The sequence below is a fragment of the Malus sylvestris genome, chromosome 6 (genome assembly GCF_916048215.2).
Source record: "Malus sylvestris chromosome 6, drMalSylv7.2, whole genome shotgun sequence".
Taxonomy (NCBI): domain Eukaryota; kingdom Viridiplantae; phylum Streptophyta; class Magnoliopsida; order Rosales; family Rosaceae; genus Malus; species Malus sylvestris.
Window position 1 is genome coordinate 29,048,221 of NC_062265.1, and position 18,910 is coordinate 29,067,130.

Genomic DNA, 18,910 nt, shown 5'->3' on the forward strand with positions numbered 1-18,910 from the left:
TTTGGTTCAACATTGTATTTTTTTCTGTCCTTGCAGTTGTAACACCAACTACTGCACTTCGCTTGATAGTCAACAATGTTCAGCAATATAATTTTTTTGCAAATACATGAAGGCAAGTAAATTACTGCAGATGGTATATGCCTTTCAAACGATATAGTAGAAAAACATAGGATGATTTTATTGCAGCATGTTCCTTTTTCCAAAATATATTGTGCAAGTAACTACATTCCTGTCGACTACTTTTCTATTTCCCGCGGTGATGATATTACATTCACAATTTTCCAATGTAACATAAAGATGCTTAGAATTCACATATCCATACCAGAAGGCATCACTTTTGAGGCTTGGTAGCAGGCTCTTATGATTCAGAAAGTGGTAGAAGTAATTTACCTTGGTATCTGCCCTTGGTTACTATATTTAAGCAGGGTCGGCCATGAGATAAGGTGACAAGAGACCACATAGGGCGCTCACCAGTTATAGTATTTGCTTCAAATCAACTGAGGATTTAATGGATTGAGATATGGAAGCTTAAGCAGGGCCGAGGAGAACAAAATCTGGCAGCACGCGGTTCATTTATTGGTTGGTTGCTTTCAAATTCTTGCATTCAACTTGGACCTGGGGATTGACAATCATCTCAAGCCGCATACATCCGGTCTTACATTAGCAACAGTAAGTGTGCATTATAGTGCAGTTGAATGAGAATGGCATGTAAGAATTCTACCATTGAATTGCTGTCTCAGTTTGGTTTTTCATTTGAGCTGCATGACCTTTGCTAATTTCAACCCAACTGCACCCAGGAAGTTTAAGTGCATTTCTTCCGTTCATTGCTTCCCACACCTTTCTGGCTTCATCCCATAGTTCTTTCGACGCATAGATACTTGAAAGTAGTGTATAATTTCCAGTATTCGCAGGTTCTAAAATGAAGAGTTGCTCAGCAACACTTTCTGCAATCTCGACATTTCCATATGTTCTACATGCTGCAAGAAGGGCTCCCAGTGCTCCTGGCTGGGGACACATAAGCATTCCCTTGACCAAATCGCTGGCCTCATTGAGTTTCCCAGCGCATCCCAGCATATCAACTATGCAAGTATAGTGATCAGCATCAGGCTCAATGTTGTAATCTTTAACCATGCTTTCCCAGTACCCCATTCCATCTTCAACGAGTCCTGCATGGCAACAGGCAGTGAATACCCCAACAAATGTGATGCGATCGGGTTCAATATTTTCTGCCAGCTGTGGGATAGAGAGGGGGAAGCTAGCCAAATGTGGGATTCCATGGCTAGTTGTATCCGAAAAGTAGCAAAAGAGGTATTAGGAGAGTCCAAGGGCTTTGCCCCACACCAAAAGGAATCTTGGTGGTGGAATGAGGAGGTACAAACAAAGGTGAAGGCTAAGAAGGAATGTTGTAAAGCCTTATACAAGGAGAGGACCGATGAAAATGGTGAAAGGTATAGAAAAGCGAAGCAAGAGGCGAAGAAAGCTGTCAGAGAAGCTAAGTTAGCGGCTTACGACGATATGTATAAACGACTAGATACCAAAGAAGGAGAGTTGGATATCTATAAACTATCTAGAGCAAGGGAAAAGAAGACAAGGGACCTAAACCAAGTGAGGTGCATCAAGGATGAGGATGGAAAGGTTCTTGCTACAGAGAACGCGGTTAAAGACAGATGGAGAGGTTATTTTCATAATCTTTTCAATGAAGGACATGAAATGAGTGCTTCTTTAGGGGAGTTGAGTAACTCAGAAGAGTGTAGAAACTACTCTTTTTATCGTCGAATCCGGAAGGAAGAAGTGGTTGTAGCTTTGAAGAAGATGAAGCATAAAAAAGCAATAGGCCCAGACGATATACCAATCGAAGTGTGGAAACTTTTGGGACAGACAGGTATAACATGGCTCACTGACCTTTTCAATAGGATTTTGAAAACGAAGAAGATGCCAAATGAGTGGCGAACGAGCACTTTGGTGCCTATCTACAAGAATAAGGGCGACGTACAAAATTGCATGAACTATAGGGGTATTAAGCTAATGAGTCATACAATGAAGCTCTGGGAGAGAGTCATTGAGCATAGATTGAGGCAAGAGACACGGGTTTCGGACAACCAATTCGGGTTCATGCCAGGGCGCTCAACCATGGAGGCAATCTATCTCTTACGAAGATTGATGGAAAGATATAGAGATGGGAAAAAGGATTTACACATGGTCTTTATAGATTTGGAAAAAGCGTATGATAGGGTCCCAAGAGACATTCTTTGGAGGATTTTAGAGAAGAAAGGAGTACGAGTAGCATATATCCAAGCTATAAAGGATATGTATGAAGGAGCAAAGACTGCCGTAAGAACTCATGAAGGACAAACCGAAAGCTTTCCCATAACTGTAGGATTACATCAAGGCTCATCCTTAAGTCCTTACCTTTTTGCGTTGGTAATGGATGAGTTAACAGGACATATTCAAGATGATATTCCTTGGTGTATGCTTTTCGCAGACGATATAGTGTTGATAGATGAAACTCAGGAAGGGGTAAATGCAAAGCTTAACCTTTGGAGAGAAGTGTTGGAATCTAAAGGTCTTCGCCTAAGCCGATCAAAGACAGAATATATAGAGTGCAAGTTCAGTGCAAATGGAGGCCAAAACGAGTTAGGGGTGAGGATCGGAGATCAAGAAATACCAAAGAGCGACCGTTTTCGTTACCTAGGATCTATCTTGCAAAAGAACGGAGAATTAGATGGAGATCTCAACCATAGAATACAAGCTGGATGGATGAAGTGGAAGAGTGCATCCGGTGTGTTATGTGACCGCCGTATGCCACTGAAGCTCAAGGGAAAATTTTATAGGACGGCAATAAGGCCGGCGATGCTGTATGGCACAGAATGTTGGGCGGTGAAACATCAGCACGTACACAAAATGGGTGTAGCAGAGATGAGGATGCTTCGTTGGATGTGTGGGCACACGAGAAAGGATAAGATTAGGAATGAGGATATCCGGGGTAAAGTAGGAGTAGCCGAAATTGAAGGAAAGATGAGAGAAAATCGGTTACGGTGGTTTGGACATGTGCAAAGAAGGCCTACTGACGCTCCGATTAGAAGATGCGACTATGGGATAGAGGTTCAGGGCCGAAGGGGTAGAGGAAGACCTAGGAAAACTTTGGAAGAGACTCTAAGAAAAGACTTAGAGTACTTGGATCTAACGAAGGACATGACACAGGATCGAGCACAATGGCGTTCTAAGATTCATATAGCCGATCCCACCCAGTGACTTGGATTTTCCAAGTCTCCAACCGAGAAGTTTTCCTCACTCGGAAAATTAAGGGAACACTACCCCAACCTACATGCTCCACTCAGAAAGCTTCAACATACAAGCTTCAACAAAAGAAAATTCAAAGAACTTAGCGAATAAGGCTTTGGTGTATTTAACACAATACGTTGAAATGAAGGAAAGCTTATTTATTGATATCCCCGATAAGCTACAAATATGTACATATACATGAGTCAAAATAAACACACAAGAGGGAGCCTTCACAAAGGTTGCTTAGGAGAAGTCTCAGCAGTCGGTAGAGCCTCAGAAAGAGAAGGCACCGGAGGGGGATCATTTGGAGCCTCAGTACTGGACAGAACCCTAGAAGGAGGAGGCATCAGAGGTTGATCATTTGGAGCTTCATTACGCGGTACAGCCCCAGAAGACGAAGGCAATAAATGCCTTTGGAACAAACCCACAAATCTCTGATGATCAAGTAAAACCTGACCATCAGTTTCCTTCATCTGGTCAAGCTTCCTCTTCATGTTTGTAGCATAGTCATGTGCGAGCCGGTGCAACTGTTTATTCTCATGCTTGAGCCCTCTAATCTCCTGTTTGAGACTCATCACTTCAGCCGCCAATGATTCAACTTGGCGGGTTCGAGCAAATAGGCGTTGGGCCATATTAGACACAGAACCTGCACACTGAACACTGAGAGCCAGCGAATCCTTAACAGCTAACTCATCAGACCGTTTGGAAAGTAGTCTGTTATCTTTGGGAGTGAGAAGGTTCCTGGCCACCACCGCAGCGGTCATATCATTCTTCATCACGGAATCCCCAACGGTAAGAGGACCAGTAGGGGAGACGAAGGATGGGCGCCATATGTTGTCTGGAGAAGGCGGGGCTGCCTCTTCAACAAGGTTCAAGTCAAAACGACGGTCGGAGGGGCCAGACATTTTCAAAGGTGTTGAAGAGAGAAGAGGTCGGACAAATCAAGATCTTAGAAGTGCAAGAATGAAGCTTCTACTGGTGGAGATTCAAGTGTGCTTTGGAACTTAATGCCAGCCCCTATAAAAATCTGCACTCGACGGAGCTTCAGAAATCGAAGAGGCGCCTGCTCAGAAATCGAAGAGGCGTTTGCTTTCTCAAAAGCTGGGCTGCTTAGAGATCACGAGGGTTGATCTCAGAAATCGAAGAGGCGTTTGCTTTCTCAAAAGTTGGGCTGCTCAAAGACCACAAAGGCCGATCTCAGAAATCGAAGAGGCGCTCACTTTCTCAAAAGCTGGGCTCCCCAGAGACCACGAGGGCCGATCTCAGAAATCGAAGAGGCACCTACTTTTCCAGCCTTGTCAGCACCTGTCACACGCACACTCAGCTTTGCGGAAATTATGGGCATTCTATCGAAGACTTCTGGGGAAGTAGAAAACACATGAATCTTACTGTTCAATCACCCACTTGCCACACGCAACAATAGCTCATGGGTACCACAGAAAACTTTGCCAAAGTTCTCTGCCAAAGTTGAGCACGTGAAGCTTGCAGCTCCCACTACATCACTCTGACCAAGAAGGGTAAAAGAATAGCAAATAAACAGCACTAACAAAGTTTAAACCCATAAATTTTGAAGGTCTAGCTACCATATTATTACCCACAAGGGTAAAGGAACAGTACCACTGCTGGATAATTGGAAAGTCCCTGTGTGTCAACCTCTGTGCTTCGTGGCAAGGTAGACTAGCAAACATGCCCAACCTTTACTCACATTCGAGAAAACACTCCCAATAAGATTGCTTGCTCCAAAATCGAAGAGGCACCGTCCTCCGAATCTCGAGAGCCAGACTCCCAACATGACTACTTTCTTAAAAATCGAAGAGAAGCTTCGTGGCAAGGTAGACTAGCAAACATGCCCAACCTTTACTCACATTCGAGAAAACACTCCCAACAAGATTGCTTGCTCCAAAATCGAAGAGGCACCGCCCTCCGAATCTCGAGAGCCAGACTCCCAACATGATTACTTTCTCAAAAATCGAAGAGACGCTGCTCCCTGAATCTTCGAGAGCCAGACCCCCAGCATGATTGCTTTCTCAAAAATCGATGAGGCATCGTTCTCCGAATCAATCGAAGAGGCGCTCGCTTTCTCAAAAGCTGGGCTGCTCAGAGACCACGAGGGCCAATCTCAGAAATCGAAGAGGCACCTACTTTTCTAGCCTTGTCAGCACCTGTCACACGCACACTCAGCTTTGCAGAAATTATGGGCATTCTGTCGAAGACTTCTGGTGAAGTAGAAAGCACATGAATCTTACTGTTCAATCACCCACTTCCCACACGCAACAATAGCTCATGGGTACCACATATAACTTTGCCAAAGTTGAGCACGTGAAGCTTGCAGCTCCCACTACATCGCTCTGACCAAGAAAGGTAAAAGAATAGCAAAGAAACAGCACTAACAAAGTTTAGACACATAAATTTTGAAGGTCTAGCTACCATATTATTACCCACAAGGGTAAAGGAACAGTACCACTGCTGGATAATTGGAAAGTCCCTGTGTGTCAACCTCTGTGCTTTGTGGCAAGGTAGACTAGCAAACATGCCCAACCTTTACTCACATTCGAGAAAACACTCCCAACAAGATTGCTTGCTCCAAAATCGAAGAGGCACCGTCCTCCGAATCTCGAGAGCCAGACTCCCAACATGACTACTTTCTCAAAATCGAAGAGAGGGTAAAGGAACAGTACCATTGCTGGATAATTGGAAAGTCCCTGTGTGTCAACCTTTGTGCTTCGTGGCAAGGTAGACTAGCAAACATGCCCAACCTTTACTCACATTCGAGACAACACTCCCAACAAGATTGCTTGCTCCAAAATCGAAGAGGCACCGCCCTTCGAATCTCGAGAGCCAGACTCCCAACATGATTACTTCCTCAAAAATCGAAGAGACACTGCTCTCCGAATCTCGAGAGTCAGACCCCCAACATGATTGCTTTCTCAAAAATCGAAGAGGCATCGTTTTCCGAATCTCGAGAGCCAGATACCACAGACCACTTTTTCAAAGTGCTCTGACAGAGTTAAAACATGTGAAACTGGCAGCTCCCACTACCGTGCTATGACCAAGCAGGGTAAAGGAATAGCATTACTACTTGTTGTTAGGGAGACTCCTATATATGTCGACCTCCATCCCCAACGGACAGGCAGACCTGCAAAAATGCTCAACCCTTCATCATATCTGAGAGGGCACTCCCAACGAAGCCTTTCGAAATATTCAGCTTTCTTTCCCCCCGATAATACCTCTGCAAACAAGCTATACTAGAGCAAGAATATCTCATATCATCAGGGTTAAAAGCAAGAGTATCCCATATCATGCTTTTTCCCTGTCTTTTCCTTTGGCCTTGTTTTTACCTGCAAGACAAGGAGAAAGAGAGCAATCAGTCAGCACTTGGAATCAAGCTTCCAGCCAGGAACTGACTGCCTGGAACCCCTTACCTGATTACTTACCTGGCATTGCTCTCGAGTACTCATCCTCAACATCTTATGTTTCCAGGGAAGATTCCGCATCTGCTTGAGGAACAGATAGGGCAAGTGCGAAGGATACAAGGAAGCATGTGGAGACAAGCGTAACAACACACGTGCCGATACATCCATTACTCTGTCAAAAGCAAAAGTATCCCATATCAGCAGGGTGGAACGTACTCTAGATTTGATGGACTTGTTTTGACCCTCAAATTCTTCAGTCGGCCTTATACTCTGGAGGAAACCAGAAAACCCTCCAGCTCAGTTCAAGAATAAGCCTGTGGAAAGTTACTTCTTCAAAAGCAAAAGTATCTCATATCATCTCTTCTCATTTTTCTTCTCTTTATCCTTCATGCTGCTGCAAGATGGGGAGAAGGTGAACAATCAGTCGGAGCTCTGATTGCTTACCTTGTCTGTCACCTCTTTCAGCAGACCCCCTAGCTCGGCGACTTGGGGGACTCCTACTACATGGTTTGTATCGCGCTTGACCAAGCCTGAAACTACAAGTAAGCTTCAAGTGAAATTGATACATTACCTTGTGCATCTCCACCAGTTAAAGATACCACCCCTGGATGGAGGAAGAGTACTTCCAGAGAAGATGCCACATCTACCTATGAGACAGATAAGGCAAGTCAAGACGACACCACACTCCGATACTTAGAAGTTTCGTGATTACGAGATCATTCTCCCACAATATTTCCTAATGTCATTTGTACTAAATCATTCACTTGTACTCACTAAAGGAGAGCTTGAACCTATGTACTTGTGTAAACCCTTCACAATTAATGAGAACTCTTCTATTCCGTGGACGTAGCCAATCTGGGTGAACCACGTACATCTTGTGTTTGCTTTCCTATCTCTATCCATTTATATACTTATCCACACTAATGACCGGAGCAATCTAGCGAAGATCACAAAAAGCGACCGTTTTCGCTACCTAGGATCTATCTTGCAAGAGAACGGAGAATTAGATGGAGATCTCAACCATAGAATACGAGCTGGATGGATGAAGTGTAAGAATGCATCCGGCGTGTTGTGTGACCGTCGTAGGCCACTGAAGCTCAAGGGAAAATTTTATAGGACGGCAATAAGGCCAGCGATGTTGTATGGCACAGAATGTTGGGCGGTGAAGCATCAACACGTACACAAAATGGGTGTAGCGGAGATGAGGATGCTTCGTGGGATGTGTGGGCACACGAGAAAGGATAAGATTGGGAATGAGGATATCCGAGGTAAAGTAGGAGTAGCCGAAATTGTAGGAAAGATGAGAGAAAATCGGCTCCGGTGATTTGGACATGTGCAAAGAAGGTCGACTGACGCTCCGGTTCGAAGATGTGACTACGGGACAGAGGTTCAGGGCCGAAGGGGTAGAGGAAGACCTAGGAAAACTTTGGAAGAGACTCTAAGAAAAGACTTAGAGTACTTGGATCTAACGGAGGACATGACACAAAACCGAGCGCAATGGCGTTCTAGGATTCATATAGCCGACCCCACTTAGTGGGAAAAGGCTTTGTTGTTGTTGTTGTTGTTGTATTCTCTGGAAGATCTTGAGCGCTTTGACCCCATGACCATTTGAAGCAAGACCTGTGATTATTGCACTGTAAGAGAAAACATCCTTTAGGGGGATCTCCCATATTCCCACATTTGGCATGCATGTCAACTAGTGCAGTAAGCACTTGTTCATTCTGTTCTATGCCTCCTCTATCCACATATGATCCAATCCAGTTTGCCAGATCTGCACGACCCAACTGTGCCAATGCAGAGATCACAGCTGTCATGGTGAAAGCATCTGGCTTTACTCGTGCCTTTTCCATTCTCCGGAAAAGTGAAAGTGCTTCACTTGGCCTCCCATTTTGGGAATACCCTGAAATCATAGCCTTCCAGCAAATCAATCCCCTCTCAGGCATTTCATCAAAGAGGGTCTTCGCCTTATCCATAAAACCGCTTTTCGTATACCCCACCAACATTGTAGTCCAATAAACAGCATTCCTGTCAGGCATCCTATCAAACACAGCCCTTGCCGAAACCAGATCCCCACTATTTACATAACCCACGACCATGGCGTTCCAAGATATCACATTTTTCCCCAGCATCCCCTCAAACAAAACCAAAGAACTCCCCATATCAACCCCGCCTCTTGCATGAGCCCCCAAAACCGCATTGTAAGAAACAACATCTCTCTCACACATTTCATCAAACAGCTTCCGCGCCATCCCCACCTCCCCACATTACCCATACATATCAACCAAAGCGTTCGAAACCGGAACACAAAACCCAAAACCCATTTTCACAATGCGTCCATGGACCTCAGTCCCACCACAAAGATCACTCAACGCAGCGCACGAATTCAGCACAAAAGGGTACGTATAGTTATCAGGTCTAATTCCAACCGAAACCATCTGCGAATACAAACTCACCGCCTCGAAACAGAGCACGGAGATCTTAGAGAAAGTCCTGACGGCGTGGTTGAAGAGAGAGAGAGAGATTTGGGTTGGGGAAAGAGGTGAAGACGAGGTGGGTGTAGCGAGGCGAGGCGCAGAGAGAGGCGTAGAAAGAGATGAGAGTGGAGGCTAAGGAGGCGTTCCGGTGAAGGTTTGATCGGACTATGTGGGCGTGGATTTGTTTGAGGTGGCAGAGCGAAGCGCAGGATTTGAGCAGAGAGGCAGCTCCGTCTGCTTTTTTGTTGGGATGGTTTTTGGCGACCTTTGCTGCTTTCATCTCACTCTCTTTCAAAAAAAATTTAAGTTAGTTGGTTTAGCGGCTATTTCTCTATCCTTTCCCGGTAGAAAAAGAGGGTAACGTTGTTGTGCTAGGATAGCACCAAACTCGTTGGAACAAACTCATGTTAATCCATAGGAAATATATCAAATGTAATGCAAGAATAAAATATATAAGAACACCAAGAATTTAATGAGGTTCCTCAACAGTCAATGTAACTGGAGTACGTCCTCAACATATAGAGAAAGAAATATTATGAATAATTCATTCTCTATACAAAGCTCAAAGCTATAACAACAACAACTACTTTGGTGGGTAATTACTAACCAAAGAGAATAGCACATTCTTCTTCTTTTTCTGCTCTTAGTTTTCTGTTTTCTGCAGCTACCTTTGCTTTCTCAAAGATTGGCTTCTAAAACAGAAAATGGTGTACTCTCCCTCTCTCTCACATTCGGATGATAACTTCATCCATACAAAAGCACACAATAAAAAATCTAGAGTAAGGGAATGATCATTCTTTTACAAACATCATCATGATCTTCCTTTTTTTTATACAACAAACATTATCATTTGTCTCCTCATAATGATGTTCCCACATCATTATGTCTTTCATTTTTTATTATATGCTCTAATTCAACAAAGGTCATTTCGGTCTTTATCACGGGGATGAATTCATTTCTTTTATTTTTGGATGATGCTAGAGAGATTAAATTTTATAAATTAAATGACATGAAAGTTGATGATTAGATTATTACTTAAGTATTGATTAACGTGCTTATTTCTAATTGGTGATAAGTTATTTAGTTTGCAAATTTAATCTACTTAACATTACCCTTTATTTTTTATTTGAACTCTGTTTATTTTCAGTGGATACGTTTTATCCTGCCTAGTTTGTTTTACACACGGCCCTATTTTGTCACCAGATACTTGATGTTTGCAAATTTAGTCTACCTAGCATTACGATTTAAATCATAAACGTCTATTTTGTCTTACATCGTCACTGTGTTAAGGTTTAAATGAATGAAAATAAACTTTAAGTGTTTAAATGAATGAAAATTAAGGATATCTAAAACATGCCTGCAAATTATATCAAAAGAAAAGTAGATCTTGAAATAAAATTAAAACTTTCATGACTAAAATGTCGGCAGACAACAATACAGAAAAAACTAGAGAATACGAAATTGTAATATAATTTGCCAGTGAATACATCAAGCATCTTTACACCATTCATGAACATATGAAATGAGCATAAACAATACTACAATATATGTATTTACTCCAGTTGCTTGGAACATTGCATCCGTCCTGTTATGCCCGAGTTCAAATCCTTTGGTTTTTCATAATTTAGACAAATTTGTAATATCGTCTTATCAAGCAAGAAGAGTGTAGAGAGGGTTTGCCTGCATGAACAAATAGTTCCCACCAAACAAGTCATTCATGTGAGCCTGCCCATGCTTCAGTCTCTTCAAAGCTTTGCTCCATGAAACTTTAATCCTAGTGAAAATCCTAGCTCTTTTCCTCAGGAACCTTCTCAAGCCCTGAATCCGAACCCTTGGCCGCCTTCGCCCGGTTAGCTTACTGATCTTGGACCAACCCCTTATGTTCTTGAATTTAATTGCTGTGTTTTGCTGATCTGTTTTTTCATCAAACAGACCTTCGTTTCTCAGTCTTTGGTAAGCAAGTTGTGAGATCGATGCCATTTCGAAGTAGAAAAGGTTTAGAGCTAGATGGAGTCAGCTTTTTGTTTTCTTTCTTTCTGTGGATTTAGATGTCTCTCAAATGATGTAAGTGACAAATTTAAAGTGAAGAAAGTAGTTTGCAATGAATGCAGCTGAAATATTTGGTAATGGTAGTTTAAACTCTGATAATTTAAGGTTCCTAGGCTTTATCAGGCTAGGATCTCCATCACAATCCCACAACAGTAGTCACCTTAACATTACTACTAAATAATTCTTAATCTAGTGATATTTCTCGTAAATGTTGGAAGATGTTCCAAGTTCTAATTCCTCATGCCCATTTATATGATAATCAAGAGAAAAAAAAAATCTTGCGAAAGCATGCAATCTATCGAACTATAATATTTCAACTGCAAGTTTAAGTAAGAAATTATTGGACTAATATTTAGATTGACAGTCGAACATAACATACCAAACGATATGACAAAAACGTTCTCATGGGAAGCCGATCGAATCAAGATATATGCTTGAAACAAGAGGTAATTTTGTATGGCTGCTCAACCTAAACCTTCCCCACTTGTATATGCCATTGACGTTCATGGCCTAGAAACCACACATGCAAATCTACCAACGTCAATATCATCTTCTATCAAGCATAAGTGCACAAGTTTAATGTAGGGCTCGTTTAAAAATGAGCATTTTAGGCAAAATGGTTGTTGAGATTAGCATAACTTTTCACTTTGATCTCTAACAATGAAAGTTAATAGAAGCGGTCATTGAGTTTGTCCACTGGCAAATCATTTTGGTCATTTCATGAAAAATATGTCAATATCCTCGTTAAATTGTCACATGAACGATCTAGTGACCACCTTTTTACGAATATTTTTGTCAAATCAACTATTCCACTTAATGAGAATATTGATAGAGTTTTCACAAAAGGAACAAAATGATTAATGGTGGACAAACTCAGAGATCACTTTTATCAATTTTCAATGTCATGGGTCAAAGTGAAAAATTATGCCAATCTTAGAAATCATTTTGGCTAAAAAGCCTTAAAAATACTTTTTAGAAAAACACTTCTATTCATAAGGGTTTTGAAAAAAAAATTAATTAAAATGCAAATGCTTCTTGGAAGCACCTTTAATTTTTTTGTCAAACACATACATAATGGTTTTAAAAGCGCTTTTAGTTATTTTAAAAACATTTTCAAATAAGCACGTAAAAAAATAAATAAGAAAAAAGATAGAAAATCCTTTGATTATAAGCATGAGAATTACATTAAAATGGCAATTTCTTTTACAAACATGAATTATCCTAAATGTCCTTGTTCCACCAACCACAGTAACCCTATCACGCTCCGACTGCCACCAGTCACATTTTCGATCACCACAAGTCCTATAGTACCGAATTCTTCGAGTGCCACTCCCATATCCACCCGTCTGTCGAAGTGTCCCGTTACTCAAGAAACCCGATGAGAACCAGGTATCAGTGTACAGCCTCAGAGGCCAGACTTTGTTGCTAGAAATGTCGTACTCCACGGAGTGAGCATAGCACGACGAGTCTGCTATATCATCGCGGCTATCTGTGCATCTGTTTCCATTGTGGCGCCTTCGAAGCCTGTAGCCCAAGGGCCTGCTTCTGTTGGTCAAACATGATGACAGTGTTGTGGTGTGTCAATGCCATAAGCGTAGTCACAACACTGGTTTTGTTTAGCAGCTAAATCCGATACAATGCAATGTGAAGAACCAGCAGTGAGGAAAGATTTCATCCCAGAAGGGAAGCGATTGTGGTGCGCCGTGAGAGAGTAAGAGTGTTTGAGTGATGTGAAAAGAGTGGAAGCCTTTTAATACTTAGGCTAGTTGGCTAAAATTTAGGCTGCTCACATACAAAAAGTTGTAGAATTTTTTGAAAACTCTTCCTGTGAAAGTGTGGGAGCTTATTACATTATTTGGGGCGTTTGGTTTTGTGATGTGCAACTTATTCGGTCTTTCATGCAATAAACGGTGAGAATGGAGTGATGTTTTGATTGTAACTGTCATACTGTTACGTAGTGTTACACTTTATTTAAATTGTAACTTATTTATTATTGATATAAGTTAGGTTGAGAAAGTAATCATGTTGTCCACACATATCATAACACGTGCATTAGTAATGATGTGTGTTAATATGACAATCATCCTCAAGTGTTAAGTATCATGTGATGCTTCAATTTCACCCGGGTTATAACACATACTTTCATTATTGATTTTACTTAGGCTGAGAAATGATCAACTATGTCGTTCACCCTTATCATAATACCTGGATTAATAACACCAGGTATTCTCTTGTGAAGGTGGGATTTGGCTTCCAAGAAACTCAATCATTTTATACCATGAATTCTCCATGCTTATTGCTTATGAAGATCTTTTCAAATTTGCATTAACTCCAGCCAGAAAAATTGAACATATTGTATAGTTGATGAACGACAATTCATCTTTATGTTTGTGTTGGACATAGAAACGACATGACGCTTATGCATCTGTTGAGCTGAAACGACATGCTATAGCTGAGATAGGTGCTTTGCAGATGAGCCAGAAGGTGAGCTTTACTGACTGATTATATAAAGTATGTCTTGTGTACATACATAAGGCGTACAACCATTTATATGATGAATTTAATTGGACCAAAGTAGAAATAAGTAGACGCGAAAACAACGACAAGAAACAAAAATTCAAACAAACACAGAACTAGCAGTAGCAGCGATTCTAACCACGAGTGTCCAAGTACGACCATGACCTCCAAACGTAGACGTCCTTCATCCAGGAAAAGGGAAGATATCTACAAGGGACTCAGTTCCTTTTGATGAAAGACGATTGCAACGAATTGAAATGATCTTGGAGTTGAACTTGCAGCGGTCCAAATTTCACATAGATTGACACCTAATAGAGCTTTATTCGGGTGTGGATGCTGGTTCTGCAAATGGGACATAAGTCGAGATCTTGTCCACAGTCACAGCATGTCTGCAAACAATATTAAAATCCAACTCACTTATTTGTTGTTCAAACCTTCATCCAATTCTGAAAGGTGTAAAAGATGTGTATATGCAATACCTGATGCCCACAACCAAATGCCATATTCTTCGGATTGGTTAGGCAAATGGGACACACCTGCAAGAATAAAAAAATACGTCTAAACTAGTCATTTTGATGGGAATTTGATGTCCATGCCATACGTATTAAGCCTCCTCATAAAAAATAGTAGGAAGAGGGCAGTTACATGATTGTCAGAAGCTGAACCGGTAGGACTTGCTGTGCTAACGAACTCATCACGTTGCTTGGAAGGTGCACTTGGACGAAAACTACTTGATCGTGAAGTTTTTGGGGAGCTAAAAGGAGATGAACCGTAATGAGGTGGGGGCAGAGGTATCCTATCTATAGCCTTCCCTCTTGTAGCACTATATAAGCAATGAAATGAAACGATGATTTGCAAATGAACTTATGTAACCCAAAGCTGCAATAGTAAATCCCTCAAAGCCCATTAGCCAGGAGGAGTTATAGATTATTACCCTAAAATATTAAGCTCTAGCGTTGCTTTATACTGAGAGGGTATTTCCATCAGTGCTGCAAGAGCAAACTCCGCTTCTTTTCTCGATCGATCCATATTCTTTGCCATAATTTCTGTAAAATTCACAAACTACAGAAGGCAAAATAAAGCAGCACCTTTTAATTAAAGTTTGAAGAAAGAAAACATAATAAAGCATATATACTCCATCAAGATGATATCCACTATCCATTGCAATTAAAGTTCGAAATACTTGCCTGAAAGTTATCAAAGGACCGGGCGGGGATGTTGTCATCAAATTCCTTCATCATATCCCACGGCCCATCTCCAACACCAACTAGTATAATTGATAAGGGGTACTCGCTGCAATATAACAAGGACATTGTAAAATAAAATGGAAAAAGTAGGAAGGAAGGAATAAGACCAAGGAAAACAGGCATTCCGAGAATGTACCTTGCTTTCACAATTGCTTCAACGGTTTTCCTTTCCTGTGGGCTTAACTGGCCACGTCCAGTATCAACACTTCTGGTCACCTGTGACAATTGATAGTCTCCTTTAACACAAAATAATTGAAGACACGAGATCATATTGATACTAAAATAATTTGCTGCTTGAGCAGAAAACTCTCAAAGAGGTATAAGTTATAATTATAAGATAGAGACCGAAAGCAATATACCTGGCCATCGGCTATGATCACCAATACATGGTACTGACCGCCGCTTTGCTCAACAATAGTGATGCCCATTTCAATAATAGGGGCAAAGGATGTCGGCCCTGTCACAAGTAAAAAAGGGTATGAATCTCCATAAGCAACCAACCAACCTAGAAAAAGAAGAGGAAAAGGGAGTAAAACGAATTCCAACCGGCCAGTCGTAGCTGAGGGACTAATTCTCTATATCGTCTCAATACTTCTTCAAATCCATTGCAATAAGATCCCTCGTCCGGGTAGAAACTGAAAACTTCTTGGTCATGGGTTGATGCTGCAAATGTATGAAAATCACATAAAATCTATATTGTCAAAACTCGAAAGGCTAAATTTCAAGAGTAAGACAACTGTTAGATAAGATACCATCTCCAAATCCAAAACAGGGAATCAAGTTATCTTCATCAAAGGAAGACAATGTTTTCCCTATAATTGCAATTGCCTGTTCGTAAGGATTTTGCTCTCCTCCAATGTGATGCAAGCTTTTCCGATGAAATGACCTTGCACCTGTCCACTCGTTGCTTTTTGTGAAATCAATGCCAACAATAAGATTGGATGACTCAAGACCAGCACGCACCAATGCATCTGTGACCTATCGAAAGATACGAGTAGGAATGTCATGATGATTACAAAAGTAACATTAGCAATAACAGTGATTTCACATCGTATTTGCTTCAAAGACAGATGACAGTGATATAACTATTGAATATGCACATTGAGATATTGAGCCAAACATTGAGTACATTATCTTGCGTTTTACCTGGTCCAGGCTATTGTAATCATCATTTATTCTCCTAAACTTGGTACCCGACCCCACGTTCGAGCCTGTTGGCCAAGCACTGCCATGGCTTTGAGGTGGAGGAGCATAATGCTGCTGGTGCCGGTAGTCTTGGCTTGGCGGTGCATATGATGGTATCAATGGTGGTTGTGCATATGGTGCCTCTTGATAACTCTGATGACTCCAAGAACGTGATCCGGACCCAAAAGAAGGCTGCCTTGAAGTTGAACGTTTTGAACTCTTCCCACCCATAAGTTCTATATTCTACAAAAACACTGCACATTCAACAAACAAGAAGTAACTAAATTAAGTAAATTGTTACAGATCAATCTCCGATCGAGTTCACACTCCGAAAGGCTTGTTCTTTTCATCTAACAATCACTTTTAGGGGAAAAGTAACTATTAGCCAATTATTCCATTTGCTTCATAATCCAAATGTGCATATATCATAAAACCCAAGAAACAGAATTACTAAAAAAAATTACTTTGATCCAGGACCAAAAATTTTAGCTGTTGTTGGATTTAGTCCAGTTTCCTTATTTTTCAACTTTAATTAAATTTTTTTATTAATACATCTTTACTCAAATTTTTAATTTGAATTTTAAATAAGAAAATCTAACCACTTCCATGGAAAATAGTTAAAAGAAAATTTATATGACCTAATCATAGGTTGATAAAAAACATTTACCATGTGATAGAGGTATCTACAAAAATAAATAAAAATTAATCTACATATAATCCATGAAAATAGTAAAGAAGTTTCATATTCCATACATTAATAAATTCATACTAGTATATATGTACATACACCATAGATTATTAACATAGTTGATGAGTGATCGAGGTAAAAGAAAAAATTGAGATACGAGTTAGGGGTTGGAAAAAAGAGAAACAATATTTAAGATTAATCATAAAATTGAGGTAAGAATAAGGGATGACATTTATCACAATTTAGGTGAATGTATTCAATTGGGATTTTGGGAGATTTTAATTCTTTTAATGAATCTAGGGGTATTCAATCAGGATTTTATGTGATTATCTGAAATCCAAGGTGTATTCAATTAGAATTTTAAGATAGTTTATTAAAATCCTTAGAAATTCAGGTGTATTCAATTAGGATTTTAAAAATGTTTATAACATTCTAGGTGTATTCAATTAGAAATTGATTTTAAAGAATTTGAGAAAATTAAGGAATTAGAGGGAATTGGAGAGATTTCGTAGTATATTTTAAGCATCCACAAATCTCACATCTTGCCATGAGATTTCGAGAGAATTGAATAAAAAATTTATATGTAATCTCTACAAATCAATTAAACTCCATAAAAATCCATGGATTTATAAATCCATTAAAATCTTTCAAATTCTCAATTGAATTCCCTCCTTAATAAAAAGATGATAAAAAAAGCTACTACGGATAATTAATGAACAAATCACATTGGACTTTTTTTTTTTTGAACACAAAATTGGACTTATATCCAGTTTACTAAAACAAATAGTTCAAGAAAATAGAACAAAACATTTCAGAGTTCAGACAAGCAGGCTCATCTACTCCAATTTCCAAGCTTCATTCACAGACAAATCGGGGCCGAAAATTCGATAATGCCGGGAAAACTAAGACGAATTCGTATCAGAATTATTGAAATTGAACACAACCCAGAAGATATGAGCACATTTTCAGGCCAAAGATACGCAATTTCTTGTTCCAATTCATAGTAATTATCCAACAAGACCCAAACTTTTCCACAACCCACATTCCAATTCAGAGAAAGACAAACTTTTTTACATCTTACAAACAATTTATCAATAAATATTTAGCCCCAATCCCTAAATCCAATTCATCAAAAACCTAATACATAAAAAAAAATTAAAAAAATGGCGCAGAAAAAATAAATGAAGAATTGGTACCTCTCAGACAGGTATTTTCGAGTTGACGATGATGGTTTGGAACATATCTGAGTTGAAGATGATGTTGTCAGTCAAGAGGGCGGAGAAGTCCACGGGTGAAGTGGTAACTTGGCAAAGCCTTGTTGTTGTTGTCGTTGTTGCAAGTTTGCAACTTGGCGACTCAAGAGTGTAAAAGTCTTTGAGTCTATTGAGAGACAGCTTGACACTTGCGTTCGTAGTTTACTGGTGAAGGTTGTTTCTAGGTAGCTTCCCTTCTGGATAAAAGGTTCTTTTTACTGTTCTCTTTGTTTTGGCTGATAGCGTTGCCCTCCACCGATTGGCTTGGTTACCTTTTTTTTTAAGCATGTATGCATATCCTGAATTCGACAATGTACGGATTTGTAGTTCAAGTAGTTTAATGGAGTGGGTTTTAGGTCCGATTTTCGCTTTCATGATGTTGAACTAGTCAAGATCAAGATGTTGTGTAATGTTATGTGGCACTGAAATTTAGCTATTTGTTAATCTTGAACTAGTATTTGTTGTTAAGTTGGTGGTGAAGATTTAATCGTTAAGATTCAAATTCATCTCATTTACCGTGTAAATCTCATCTAAGAAAAGTATGTATCTTTTACTTTTCCTTGATGTGTTTTTATGTACTTGGTTGTGGAGCGCTGTTTTGATGTAAACTAAGGCTTACGAAGAAAATTCAATGAGGCATTCATGTTTAGTCATAATAAATTAGTAAGTGAAATTAGAAATCCAATTTACCAGCCATCTATGCACCATTAAGAATTTGGGGCACATCGGATGAGATTTAAGAAAAAAAGGGTAACTTTTGGTTTTTTCCTTCTCTTGCGTCCAGAATGTGATGAATGAGAAT

The 18,910-nt window shown here is 40.1% G+C and overlaps 2 protein-coding genes across 2 annotated transcripts; both read right to left on the reverse strand.

The window, feature by feature from the left end:
* Nucleotides 1-157: 157 nt before the first annotated feature.
* On the reverse strand, nucleotides 158-8,944 carry LOC126625593 (pentatricopeptide repeat-containing protein At4g16835, mitochondrial-like). The gene is made up of 3 exons (XM_050294646.1): nucleotides 8,408-8,944; nucleotides 722-1,233; nucleotides 158-615 (listed from the first exon to the last, which is right to left on the reverse strand). Exons 1-3 carry the CDS (start codon nucleotides 8,942-8,944, stop codon nucleotides 591-593), a joined length of 1,074 nt encoding a protein of 357 aa, XP_050150603.1. The 3' UTR covers nucleotides 158-590.
* A 4,747-nt stretch (nucleotides 8,945-13,691) lies between these two features.
* Nucleotides 13,692-18,275, reverse strand: LOC126625045 (E3 ubiquitin-protein ligase RGLG2-like). The gene is made up of 11 exons (XM_050294120.1): nucleotides 18,052-18,275; nucleotides 16,129-16,421; nucleotides 15,735-15,960; nucleotides 15,529-15,645; nucleotides 15,342-15,439; nucleotides 15,119-15,198; nucleotides 14,923-15,028; nucleotides 14,670-14,797; nucleotides 14,381-14,558; nucleotides 14,215-14,271; nucleotides 13,692-14,124 (listed from the first exon to the last, which is right to left on the reverse strand). The coding sequence occupies exons 2-11, from the start codon at nucleotides 16,396-16,398 to the stop codon at nucleotides 14,044-14,046; spliced, it is 1,341 nt and encodes a 446-aa protein (XP_050150077.1). The 5' UTR covers nucleotides 16,399-16,421; nucleotides 18,052-18,275; the 3' UTR covers nucleotides 13,692-14,043.
* Between the last annotated feature and the right edge of the window lie 635 nt (nucleotides 18,276-18,910).

What these genes read in the sequence shown, in the direction of transcription:
- LOC126625593 (XM_050294646.1), bottom strand. Translation starts at nt 8,944, where the DNA reads ATGGCGCGGAAGCTGTTTGATGAAATGTGTGAGAGAGATGTTGTTTCT. An exon ending in GCATAGAACAGAATGAACAA is followed by an intron (nt 1,234 to 8,407) that starts GTGCTTACTGCA and finishes TCTATCCCACAG; the next exon opens with CTGGCAGAAAATATTGAACC. An exon ending in ACTGAGACAGCAATTCAATG is followed by an intron (nt 616 to 721) that starts GTAGAATTCTTA and finishes GTCAATCCCCAG; the next exon opens with GTCCAAGTTGAATGCAAGAA.
- LOC126625045 (XM_050294120.1), bottom strand. Translation starts at nt 16,398, where the DNA reads ATGGGTGGGAAGAGTTCAAAACGTTCAACTTCAAGGCAGCCTTCTTTT. An exon ending in CTGTTTTGGATTTGGAGATG is followed by an intron (nt 15,646 to 15,734) that starts GTATCTTATCTA and finishes ATACATTTGCAG; the next exon opens with CATCAACCCATGACCAAGAA. An exon ending in GAAGCAATTGTGAAAGCAAG is followed by an intron (nt 15,029 to 15,118) that starts GTACATTCTCGG and finishes GTTATATTGCAG; the next exon opens with CGAGTACCCCTTATCAATTA.